At 44.0% G+C, this 13,393-nt stretch overlaps 1 protein-coding gene across 5 annotated transcripts in view; it reads right to left on the reverse strand.

Annotated features, from left to right (window-relative positions):
- Positions 1-13,393, reverse strand: part of tns2a (tensin 2a) — a 74,522-nt gene that overhangs the window by 55,988 nt on the left and 5,141 nt on the right. For 2 of the 5 annotated variants that reach the window (XM_054746186.2, XM_054746185.2), the window contains exon 1: positions 8,693-8,948. The exons of the other annotated variants lie outside the window; for them this stretch is intronic. In XM_054746186.2, coding sequence (XP_054602161.2) covers positions 8,693-8,716 — 24 coding nt within the window. In that variant the 5' untranslated portion in view covers positions 8,717-8,948. Of the gene's footprint in view, positions 1-8,692; positions 8,949-13,393 lie in introns of those variants that run through there. 5 annotated transcript variants of the gene reach the window in all.

Consider the following 13,393-nt stretch of genomic DNA (forward strand, 5'->3'; position numbering starts at 1 on the left):
TAATAAAATCATGGAGGTGCAAAAGCTCAAAAAGGAAGATTTACCAGCCCAAACTCCATTAAAGATCAATAAAATAGCAATGTCTGCTAACCCATCCAGATGGACCCTGAAGAAAAGTGGTTGTGTCAGATGTGATTACGGTTAATGATCTAAATAAATGTTCAGAGGAACATTATTATACGTTGCAGTTGTCTGATAACACACTAATGAAGCCAAAGCTGCATCAAATGGTGTTCTCAGTGGAGCATTACTGTCTGCCAAGCCAAAAATAAATAGAATGATCGTTAATGTCACAAAATGTGAACATAAAGCCAAATTAGCAAGCTGGAAATTAATATTTAGTTTAGACAAGAAAGATATAATTTTAAATGGAACTTATGTTCTAAGTTGCTAGTTTAGCAAAATTAGTCCCAGCGATTAATTCAGAAACAGATTAAATCTTAGATTTCTAAAATCGCTGCACCACATTTTTCTTTGTGAGACATTATTTCCTTGAATGCAACTTCCTGTACCCTCAGCTCAGTTGTGTACCAGTTGTAGCACCACCCCACACCACTAGTGGCCAGTGTGGGCCAGTCTGCTGGGTTGAGTTGATCCAAGTTGCACAACATGTGTTGCAGATACCTCTCAGCAGCTACAGCTACACAACAAATCAGCTGAATAACTTAGTCACTGGCTTTTAAATTAACATTTTGTGTTTGCTTAGATTCGTTGAATGTGGCAGCCATCTTGAATTGGATCCACTCCAAATGTTAATCAGTTATAGATAATCTACCAAGGCTAAGTAGTTCCCTTGTTATCTGCCCAGCAGTTTATAAAATATTTTGCTAAAATTTGATGCAAACGATTTAAATAGGATAGTCTGCTAGGCCCAGGACTTTTATTTAAAGTGGGACAATTTTAAAAACATGAGACCACACACATGTAGCAATAAATAATCACGAAAATACCAGTTTTGGTTCTACAGTGTGTGGTGTGTGAATAAAAAAACTGTGTGCTTTTGTCACCTCACTTTCTGAGTGGCTACCCATCACATTCAACAGGCAGTATTCCACTAAATCAGACCAAGTCGATCCAGCACCTTCTGTATGATATACAGTCCTGACCTCCTTCTGAGCCGATCAGAGCAAATACAACACATCACACACAGTAGTAATACCAGATAACATTTTTAGAGCTTTCATGATAATCGGGCATCTTCTTAAGATTGTCGGAAGAGGATATTCTGGTCAAAAATTGTAATAATTATCTTGTCGTGTGAACCAAGTCACCACGAAGCCTGGATCAATAACAAAACATAGAAAAATAAAGAAGCTGATAAACATTGTAGAATGAAGAAAGATCAATTAAACTAAACTGAATTTGATAAAACTTTATGAATCGTGTATGTAATTATGGTGAGAGGGATGTTCGTAGAGCTGTTTGTGAAATACTCTGGTCTGGCTCAACGTGGTAGTCCAACATTTACAGCTTTGTGGAGGAACAGAAAAACAGCTGGTAGAGTCGGAGTGCAAGAGCACTAAAAACAAGCTGCAATGCAGAGCTCAGTCCCCTGGATAGTGATTACTGTCACCGCTGCAATGAATAAGAAAAAAAAACCATCTTCCTCTGGTGAAACATTTGTAATGCTGTACTAAGGATGGGGTTTGTAAAGAGTCTGTCACAAGTTTAGATCGTTAGATAGGAAAAACAAAGATTTCTCCACTAAGCTGCCTTCGTTCCTACACAAGTTGTAAACCCGAGACATCAGGTAGAAAACCTTTACTCACTCATTTGTGCAGATGTGTCTTTCCCAGCAAACAGTTGGCAAAAACAGACAGCTGTCCCCTTTCCTTTTCCTGTCCATGTGTGATCCCGGACAGACCCCCACACCCCCACATGAAGCATCTGCTATACACAACAAGGTCCTTTTTCTGATATTTTTAGCCTTGTGGCAAAAAAAAAGGAAAATCAGAGTCAAAGAGATGCTTTCTTACAAGAACACCCCCCCTTCTCTTTCCTCACCATCCCCTCCAACAGCAATCACAGAACAGAAGCCGGATTCAAAAGCAGGGGGGTGGACAAGTCCACAAGAGATCCACACAACAACATACAAACGTATCAACAGAAACACGGTAACAAAAAGTGATCAGAGGCCACCGATCTCTGGAAAGACTCTTGGCACCATTTTCTAAATGTAGCCTTGATATTTCAACAGTGATGGGCATTGTGTGGGAGCGGCTAAATTAGCTTCAGCAGATGGTCTGTGATGCCACAGATGGAGCGTGAATACTTAGTTCCATGTGAGTGGCAGGTGTTTGTAGAGCTGTAATCACCTGCTATGTGCTGAGCTGGAAATTCATTTAAAATCTTGCTTGGTTGAATTGTATGAAAAGTCAGGATTCTTGAATTTGAGTGTTTGCTCTGCAGCCAAATGGTACGTGTTCCTCGACAGGTGCTGTGTTAGCCTGATGCATCATCTTTAAAAGGGGTGACTTGTAAGGGTTGTGCAGATTTTTATGGATAGGACCGCTGACTGGAATCACATTTCCAAACCTTTGATGCTTTTATTTAAATACAGTTTATTTCAAGATTTTGCAGGTGTGCAACAATGGATCGCCTCGTTTGTATCCCGTGCTGATTGCAGAAATGCAGCTCCTGCAGTGAAAAGCCTATAAACATTAAAGAGCCACTTATTACAGTGGCCTGAATTTGGATGTGTTAGTTACTCTTTTTGTACTTTATTCCTCCTTCCACTGAGAGTCTCATTGAGTTCCTGCATAACTTATTGGCATCGAGTCTGGTGTGTGTGTGTGTGTGTGTGTGTTTGTGTTAATAGATGCATGCATCTTGATGTGTGTTCGCATTTATCTGAAGGGTGGGACAGGCAGCGGAGGGAACAGAGACTGCCTGTTCCCGAGGTGAGGTCAGCATGCTGCCGTGACACACTTCCGTTCCCTAGTTGGACTCCTGGTGCGAGCACACACACAGAGGCTCTAACACTCTGAACATATCTGATTCCCGCCCCCATGCTGTGACGACACCTGGTTAAGACCAGTGATTGTTGCTGGATACAGATCAGGTCTTGGAGCAGCTTTTGACACACGTAAGCCTGATGTTGGACATGTGGGAATAAAGAGCGAATCATTCTCAGGAAGGGAAGACTGAATAGGCGCTACTGTCGCTTTCCAACCAGTGAAACTGCATCTGGCACAAGGGAACATGAACCAGCCTATATTTCAGCTTCCTGGCTTGGCAGTGACCAAGTAAACAACCATCATACATCATCAAATCTCTCAGTTACTCCTAGGAATTACAAATATAGAACACTGACTGTACGCTGAACACAGCTCTGGTATTGTTTTTGCTGGTCACTGAGTATCACTTGATCAAGACAACACCTTTCTTTGAGCTTCCTGTGCATATTTCCGTCAAAAGTACAATTTTTGCACCACAATGGTGCCGTTCCATCTGATCCGAATGCATCCTGACACACACTCATCTGCACCCAATTTGCTCCTCAATGGAAGGATGTGAAAAAAGGAAAATACCAGGAGAGGAAGGTTAGAGAGGTGGGAAAATGTCTTATTAATCTGAGGCAGTTTATCTCAACGTTAATTGGTTCAAGTGTGTCGAAAGCAAATAGGCATCAAACATGCACAGATATGCATAGAAAACAGCTGTTGTTTAATGTCCATGTGAACTTATCTTAGCAGACTTGAGGCTCAGGTTTTTAGTTCGTATTCCATGCATAAGTACAAAGCTTATTGTAAATTCAAAATATGTGTGCAATAAACCGAAAAACTAGCAAAGAACAACAAATCTTCAGCAAACAAAAGAGTAGTTTGAATAAGCGGTAAGGGAAAGATGGGTCGGGAGATCTGCAGTGATGCGGGCGTTGTACCGGTCTGTCGTGGTGAAGGCATCCAACTTATGGAACACCCTGATCTACTAGGCTCATTTTAAAAGTTATGAGTTGCAGATTAGAAGAAGAAGAAGAAGAAGAAGAAGAAGAAAATATAATTTCTATAGCGCCTCTCAAGATAAAAATCATGAGGTGCTTCACAAAAACAAAAAATGTAAAAATATATAAAAGCAATTAGAAAATGTTTAAAAATATATTTTAAATGAGCAAAAAGAGACAATTGTGATAAAAAAATTGTTAAGAAAGAGAGAGAATAGGAAAAAGGGAAATCAGTGGATCCTGAGGAAGGTGGAATAGGTGGGGAGAGCAGAATAAAGAGAGAGTGGTGAAGAAGGTCATACAAAAGCCAGCTTGAACAAGTGAGTCTTCAGCTGCTTTTTAAAGGAGACCACTGAGTCCACTGATCTCAGGCTCAGGGGGAGAGAGTTCCAGAGTCTGGGGGCCACAGCAGCAAATGATCTGTCACCTTTGGTCTTTAGCCTGGTGCTGCACAACCAGTAGGCTTTGATCACTGGACCTCACGGACCTGCTGGGGGTGTAGGGACTAAGAAGATCACCAATGTAAGATGGTGCTTGTCCATGTAAGGCCCTATAGACCAGAACCAGGATCTTGAAATGAAACCTGAAGTTGACTGGCAGCCAGTGAAGCTGGAGGAGAAGCGGGGTGATGTGGGTGTGTTTGGAGGACTTGGTCAGAAGCCGAGCACAGGCATTCTGAACCACCTGTAGACGGTTCAGGGAGGTTCTGCTCAGACACGTGAAAAGAGAGTTACAGTAGTCTAAGCGTGAGGAGATGAAGGTGTGGAGAACTGTCTCAAGTTCAGAGTGGGACTCAGCTTAGCAATGTTCCTGAGATGGAAGAAGGAAGAGCGAACAAGAGAACTGACATGAGAATCCAGGGTGAGAGCTGGGTCAAAGGTCACGCCAAGATTCCCGACAGAAGGTTTGGTGTGAGAAGCAAGCTGACCAAAAGAGTCTCTGACTTTGGGAACCAGCTTGTCTGGGGCACAGATGAGGATCTCAGTCTTATCTTCATTCAGCTGAAGAAAGCTCCCACCATCCAGGTTTGGATAGAGTCTAAGCAGGTGTGTAACAGCTGCAGCTTAGACATCTCATGGGGCTTAAAGGAGATGTACAGTTGGATGTCATCTGCATAAAGATGGTAGGAGATTCCTTTGAAGGAGCTCAGGATGTGCTGAAGAGGAAGCAGTTAGAGGAGGAAGAGCAGAGGCCCCAGCACAGAACCTTGTGGGACACCATGGGTAAGAGAGGTGGTGGAGGACCTAAACTTGGAGACGGCCACAGAAAAGGAGCGCTCAGAGAGATAAGAGGAGAACCACTCCAGAGCAGATCCTGATAGGCCTACCCAGACTCTCAGCCTATCCAGTAGCAGGTGATGGTCAACAGTGTCAAAGGCTGCAGTCAGGTCCAGCAGGACCAGAACAGAACAGTCCTCTGCATCACTGTGGGTCAGAAGGTCATTAGAGACCCTAAGAAGAGCTTTTTCAGTAGAATGAGCTCTACGAAAACCTGACTGGAAGCTATCATAGATGTTATGTTCATCAAGAGCAGCTGTGAGTTGTTTAGCCACAACCTTTTCCAAGATCTTGGAGATGAACGGAAGTTTAGAGATGGGTCTGAAACTGCTATGGAGAGAGGGGTCGAGACTTGTTTTTTTAAGAAGCGGGTGGATTACAGCATTCTTAAAGTAAGCAGGGACCTGACCAGAGACCAGAGAAGCATTAATTATAGAGAGCACGCTGGGACCGATGTACTGAAAAGCACTTTTAAACAAAGATGATGGTAAGATGTGGAGGGGGCATGCAGACGTCTTCATAGAGTTAACTAGTTTGGTTAACTCAGGCAAAGAAACAGGAGCAAAGCTATCTAGGATGATGGGCCTGGTTGGAGTCGGGAGAGGCAGCGATAAGGCTGAAGGAGAGATGCTGGATCTAACCTTACTGACTTTGTCCACAAAGAAAGACAGAAAGTTCTCACAGTCTGTAACAGAGTGGATGGAGGCTGTAGGAGAGGCAGGAGACACGATGCTGCTGATGGTGTTAAACAGCACCTTGGGGTTCCCTTTGCTCTGGGACACCAGGTTGGAGAAATAGGAGACCCTTGCATCTCTGACTGCAGAGTTAAAGTATGTCATAAGATCCTTTAGGTGCAGCAGATGGATGTGGAGATGGGTTTTCTTCCACAAACGCTCAATTTTTCTGCATTGGCGCTTCAGGCTGCGAAGGCTGTCATTAAACCAGGGAGTAGGGTTGGCACCAAAGTGACACCATTGGAGGAGAGGGGTTTTTACCTGGGTTAATGGAGAAGACATGGACTGAAACGTACAGCGTTAAAGCAGAGGCCCAGATGTGGCTACAGTGTCCATGCACCAAAGTGTTGAGTACTCATTAAAGTCAATGCTCCATTTCTCAGATTTGATTCCGTTTTATAAACTGTGTGACAGCTTGAGTTCACGATCCCCTCTCCTTGTGGGAAAACTGCTCACAGCGCACGCTTGTCGTCACAATCAAGCAACAAATTGTAATCCCTCCCGTAATTTAGGCCTACTTTTTAACAAGGCTCTAATTACCCCAGCCCCAGCCAAAGCATGGGTGGTGGAGTTAAACTCCAATCACAGACTTTACTCCGTCATCACATTATGGAGCTGTTAGTTAAAGAGCAAAGAGGTGAGGGGGCGTGTTCCTGACGGATCACTGTAAAAACCAACAACTAGCAACACACTTTACCAGGAACTCTGGAAAAATCACCAATTTTCCTGTTAAAATGAAAAAATAAAAGAAAGTGACCTTTAAAGTCACTAAAACATATTTTCTTGCACGCTCTTTATCCATATCCTCATCCCAGGCCTTTGATTCCATGATTCACTTTTTATCCCAAAGATAAAGTTGGATTGTCCTAGAATAGGAAATTATGGTGTTAAAGACATTTTTGGCTAAAACAGCGAAAAAAATAGATAAAATATGTTAATTATAATAAAAGAATATACAAACAATTATTAACAGGTTTCATTTTAAAAATGTTATTTCTAGATTTTCTGTAACACCTTACAATAAGGGTCCCTTTATTAACATTAATAATGCATTATTAAGCATTAATACACTATTAAATAAAGTAACAACCACTTAGTCATATTATTTAAGGCATTACTAAGCAGACGCCCCACCTCCGGCCCTTTATCCTAACCTGAAGGACACTTAGCAGTTAATAACAGTAACGGGAATTGTTTATTAATGCTTCATAATGCACTAAGTAACATTAATAAAGGGACCCTTATTTTAAAGTGTTACCACAATTTTTATTCTTTTTTTTTTTACTTGTTCAGGAAGCAAAGATGTTCCTCAAAACATTGGTTGTAAATGACTTTCAGCTGCTTCCACGTCCAATTTCAGCTCATTATCTGTCAAATGTATCAAATTTTTGCCATTTTTGTGCTTTCTGACGCTAATGAGCTGTGGCAGCCATTTTTAATTGGGTTGACTCCAACGTCAGCATCCAACAACTTGAGTCGGAAAAGGGTAGAATGGCTCCTCCGGGTCGGGGATGAGGTCCTGACTCAAGTGGAGGAGTTTAAGTATCTCAGCGTCTTGTTCACGGGCGAGGGAAAGCTGGAGCGTGAGATCGATAGGCGGATTGGAGCTGCGTCTGCAGTGAGGTAGGCGTTACCGATCTGTCGCTGTGAACAGAGAGCTGAGCCGGAAAGCCGAGCTCTCGATTTACAGGACGTTCCTACCCTCACCTATGGTCATGAGCTTTGGTTAGTGGCCAAAAGAACGAGATCGTGGAAACAAGTGGCTGAAATGAGTTTTCTCCACAGGGTGGCTGGGCTCTCTCCTAGGGCCCAAAGGGTTAAAGATAGAGTGAGAAGCTCGGTCATCCAGAGGGGCTCGGAGTAGATCCGCTGCCCCTCCACATCAAGAGGAGCCAGTTGAGGTGGCTCAGGCATCTGGTCAGGATGCCTCCTGGACACCTCCATAGTGAGATTTTCCAGACACGACCAACCAGAAGGAGACCTAAAGGAAGACCCATGACACGCTGGAGGGACTATGTCTCTCGGCTGGCCAGGGAAGCCTTGGGATTCCCTGGAGGAGCTGGCCCCAGTGGCTGGAGAGAAGGAAGTCTGGGCCTCTCGGCTTAGTCTGCTGCCCCTGTGACCCGACCCCGGATAAGCAGATGAAAATGGATGGATGGATGGATGGATGGACTCCAACATCTAACCGTATATGTGGCATGTTAACACCTATGCTGATAAAATACAGGCAAATAAACACAAACTATATGTTTTTGACAACAGGTAACAATATATAATAACCTGTATAATATGAATCAACATCAAAGAGACATTGCATTGTATTTGTATTCATTTTGTGCTTAAAAAGCAGTTCAATGTGATGAAATTTTCAATAAATTTCAAATAAAATAAAATCAGCTCCCCCCCCCCCCATAATTAGAAGCTGTAAATGAACCTTCTGATCCATGTCAGACCCTGTTGCTGCAGCAGGGACTGCATGTATTGGAGCAATCTGAAGGCATCATATGACTTTGTGTCACTTTAATAAAGTGGGACACTGAGCAAATTCTCAGCAAACTGCAGATGTTTTCCCACACAGTTACACAACCACAGGAAGTGGAGATCAGCTGTTTGTTCCACAGAGGATAAAACGTCTGATGTTTGAGAAAAGATTCTTTAGGATAAAAACGAGACAGTAAAGTCAGAAATCCTTCAAAACTCTGTTCAGGTCTATTAAACACAAACGGATCTGATCTTACCTTGTTCATTTTCTCGTTGATCATGTCCCCACACACTCACACGCGCGCACACACACACACACTCTCTCCCCCACACACAGGTTTTACACACAGCCCCTCATTCTGAGGAAAGTCACCAGGAACATGTCTAGGTTCAGAGTGAGGTAACTTGTTTTCTTTCCTCTGGTCCACCCCGGGCTGAGGAGGCGGAGCTGCAGAAACATGCGTGGAGTACTGTTACTGGAACTCCTTCCCCTGATTGGTCGGTTTCTGGAGGGGAGCGTGCGGACTGTGGCTTCTGATTGGCTAAATAAACCTTAACATAGCTTAAGTGATCCTTTACCTTTTACACGTAGCTGACTTTGTAGCACTTCCTATTTTTATTTGCATAAAATATTTAAGATACATATATTTATTTGTTTAATGTGAGTTTATTTTATTATTTATTATTATTAATATTATTGATTAGACCAAATTTTTAAGATGGTGACTTGGCAAGTCTTTGTGTGTGTGTGTGTGTGTGTGTGTGTGTGTGTGCGCGCGCGCTTGTCTATTTTGTCTGTTGGTAAAACATCTCCTAACCTTTGGAGTGGACTCAGGTTAAAGTAAAACAAGTAAAACTTTATTTAAATTGCACCTGGAAAGAGACGAAACCGCAACGCGCTCCAACTAACTTTAAATATCTAAAATGACACGTTTGTGTAATAAATCACGAGATGCTGCAAAACTTTAACACATCTTTTTCCTCCACGTGAGACAATCTGCTGAAACCTCTGGCATGAAGCGTGTTAGGGGACTGATCTGTGATCAGTAACACGGATTCGTTCTCAGGTCTTTTTGAATATTCCTTTTATGAAACTACAACAACACACATGCAAACTAAGCCCAAACCTTAAAGATTAAGGAACACTTTTTTTAGTCTAACCAATAATCTTGAGCTGAAGAAAACGTTCACCTGGAACGTGCACAAGTCCCCTTTTGGGCCATCCCCATCTGTACCGGGTTGGCCCGGGCCGGGTAGCCCCAGTCGGCCCCAGCCTGGCCCGGTTGATTCCACACATCCTTGTCTGAAGCCCATGTGGGCTGATTCTACCCACCAATCAGAGGCTTGCTCTAATGGAAGGTGTGAATTTGCTGTCAGCAGTGGGTGTGTTGGCCCTGGTCGGCCTGAAGCAGACCCCCTCGAGAAGAGGGCTGAGAATGAGCCTTGGTTGGCCCGGAAAAATACCAGGCCACCCAGATATGTAAACAACCTACGCTACCCGGCCCGGGCCGACCCGGTACAGATGGGAATGGCCCGAGCGATCCGGGACATCCGGGTCATGGCAAACGCATTTATTGACCCTAAAGTGTGAAATCTGAACATTTAATAAAACATGCTCCTGCGTAGTATAGATACGCATAGTGAGGCTTTTTTTTTTAATTATGGGGCCCATCATGTACTTGATGGGGCTCTGGGGGTTCCCGTCGCCCCCCCCCCCCTTCAGTAGAAAGGACACCTAATATGTTGTAATTGTGTCCAGTGGGATTTTTAAATACCCTATTGATACAATTTTTATTTTACTGCCTGCTCTTTTTTTGAGTTTTAATCCTTATTGTTTCAGTTATTTTTCATGTTACATGTGACATCGTTTATGCATAATAAGACATTTTCTGCTTTGCACATTTGCATGGCTAGTCAGTGATTGAGCTGCTCAAGAGTAAAACGTTCATCAGTAGCATCATCTAGTGGTGAGTTAGCAAAAATGCAACAGGTTCAAAAACTTATTTCTATCACTTTAAAGTTTTTTTCTACGTTTAACTTAATCTTTTCTGCTCCTAAGGGCATTTAGGGAAACACTAATGATGTAAACAAAGTGTTAGGAACGTGCATTTTATAGAAGCAATGCTGTGCACGGACATAGGTATTCATGCATTCCTTTGGAGTTACCTTTCTTAAATCATAAACTCATAATATACTCCAGTCAGAGATTTGTGTCTGCTGCTGTGATCTCTTAGTCACTTCCATATGTGAGTGTGTATGAAGGCTGATCCGTGGTGCAAACCGTAATTCTGAGTTACGACTTGTGTAGAAAACCTCCGCCCACCAAACAGCACATGCTCTAATGCAGTCCATACTTTTTGCTCATATGCCAAGAATTCCAGCTCCTAATAGGAAAAAGGCTGGGCTAAAAGGTCTCAGGGAGTTTAAAAGTTAGGAGTTTTACTTAAATGAGGAGATTTATTAAATGAAACACTGAGGTGAAAAATGGAGTCCGATTGGGGGGGCCCTTGAGAGACAGGAAGTTGGTGCTTGGTTTTGGAATGAGGGGTTAAGCTTTGGGTAACATGGGGGGAGGGTCATAGTAGCTGTGGATGAGAAGGAAGGTTCACGGCACGTTTGAGTCATTTCCCTGCCCAGGTGACATCACAACAAAAGGTGTTGTTTGACAAATAGGAAGTGGAAATCCCCAAAGCACCCTTGGAGGTGAATGAGACAGAGCTGGACAGAGTGGAGATGAGGGAGGAAGAGGCAGCACAAAGGGGACAGGGGGGTGTGCAGCTCAAAGTGGATTGTGTAAGACGGCACAAAGCCAGCAGCTGATCAGGTGCAGCTGTTGAAGGCTTGAATAGGTGAGAGAGCAGGGGGAGGGCCACTGAAGAAACAAATGATTTGGTGAAATCCTCTCCGTGAGCCAGCACTGCTTATCTCTCCTCGCAGAAATCTGCAGAATTTAGTAAGCCCAACATTTTTCTGTGTTTTGGTGAGGGGTTTTCCTTTTAAGGGCGTCGCTGGGATTCATCGGAGGCGTACAGAGGGAGGAAATGGTTTTGTGTCCTTCCGTTTTCCCTCGATCAGCTTTCATCTCTGACCACGACACAAAACAAGCAGCATTCCTCAAATCCAGCTTAGACTTCAACATCTTTGTTTTCAAGCCACAGGAATCCAGTTTGGGTCAGCCTTCCAGCAGGCCGAGGCTTTATGGAGGAATATTTGTATTTTGCTTCACTCTTTGCAGGACATGGAGGATGGGATTGGTGTCTAAATTTAACACTTACTGGTTTCTGTTCCTTCCTGGGTTTGGTGTGTGAATCTAGCAAATGCTTGTGGCTCAAGGCCTCTTTCGCCGTGTTTCTGGGAGGGAGAAAAGTGACCGGGAGAGATGATGGCTCTGTCCTGTCAGGACTTTTAAGCCCCCTTCAGACAGGCCATGAAAAAAGTAAATGTTCAGGACTCTGTCCGTAAGACATTTGTGTCTGAATACAAACATCCAGATAACGTTTTCCGTAATTAAACCGGACGATGCCCGTAGTAACAGGTCCGGACTTGTCACGGACTGGGTGGCTGCTTCAGACTGGTGAGGTTGAGTTCCGGACAGGGAGGAGCGGGAGGAGGATGGGACCGGGGGACGCTTTGCGCACCTAGATAGCTTGCTCCTGTAGCATGCGGCGAACCATGGCAATCGCCTCCTACGGTACCGTCTCCTAGACGCGCAACGGAGCGCTTCACACCGCTTCTGTGATTCCTTTAACCATTGAGCTTCATCATCCTGGTCTCTTATGCGTCATCGTGTGTACAGAATTATGCTTAACATAAGTCTGATCAGTGAGAAGAATTCTATCTCTTCGTCGGCCATGTTTGACTGAATGGCTTTGTTTGAGTAAATGACGCATGTACGCTCGCCGCACTGTTTACGCAATATCTGGGTACAGCCCCCCCCCCCCCCCCCCCCAGACATCTGGGCTGTGTGAAGGCAGCCGAAAGGACAAGTTCCGGTACAAAAGTGGTGTGTCTGAAAACACAGTTCTGGTTAAAAACCGGACTGAATTATCCACACATATTCCAGAATGTCAATCTGAAAAGGGTTCAAGAGAAGTCCGCATATCGTGACTGCTTTGGCAGTGAGTGACGTCACTGATCAGCGCCAAAAGGCGTTCACGAACATTAATAACATTAACTTTTTTATTCTGTCAGGGCTTCCCATAATTTAATCCATTCAGGAGATGGGGAGAGCAGCTGTGGGTGTAAAAAAGGGGTGACCAGAAGAAGGGCTGTTTTTTAATGGCACTCTGTGAGATGACAAAGTGGCGTTGTGGTAGCCTGACAAGCAATCCTATGAATGTGAATCTGAATGCAGTCGTGGGTCTCTGCATGCATTTGGACCGCACTAGGACCAGTAGTAACATAACAAACACATTCATCACTACGGGGAAGTCTGCCATAGACCGTCCAAGAAGAAGAAGTCACTTCAAACAGGCGTCGTTCTCGAGCCGACGCCATCTTTGTAGTCTTTCTCCGTCATAGTTCTAAGCCTGCCCAACAAACGGAGTGTGCTGTGATTGGCCTGACCTAAGACTGTTCTGGCCAATGGTCGAGCTGCTACAGTGGAGCGTGGCTAGACCGGCCTGCAGAGCAAAAATGCTCTGCTGCTGCTGGGGTTGGTCTAGGTAGTTGTGGGAGATTTCAGCCTTATTTTCCAGTGTTGGGAGTTAGGGTTAGGGTGAAAGCTGTGACTCTATCGAGGCATACCCAGAGACTAGTCTGTTGGTTCCTGAAATAACCCAGAAAGTGGTCCTTTTGGGCCGGCTGTGAGGCATGCTGCAAAGGTCCGGTAAAATGAGCCGGATGTTCCGATAGTTGAAACCGGCCTCATATTGGTCATCTGCAAAAGTGTTAATATACTGAGCTTCATTTGTTTTTAACGTACATGTAAACTAGGATAAAGGCTCCCAGTTTAGGTG

The sequence above is a fragment of the Nothobranchius furzeri genome, chromosome 15, assembly GCF_043380555.1.
Source record: "Nothobranchius furzeri strain GRZ-AD chromosome 15, NfurGRZ-RIMD1, whole genome shotgun sequence".
Taxonomy (NCBI): Eukaryota; Metazoa; Chordata; class Actinopteri; order Cyprinodontiformes; family Nothobranchiidae; genus Nothobranchius; species Nothobranchius furzeri.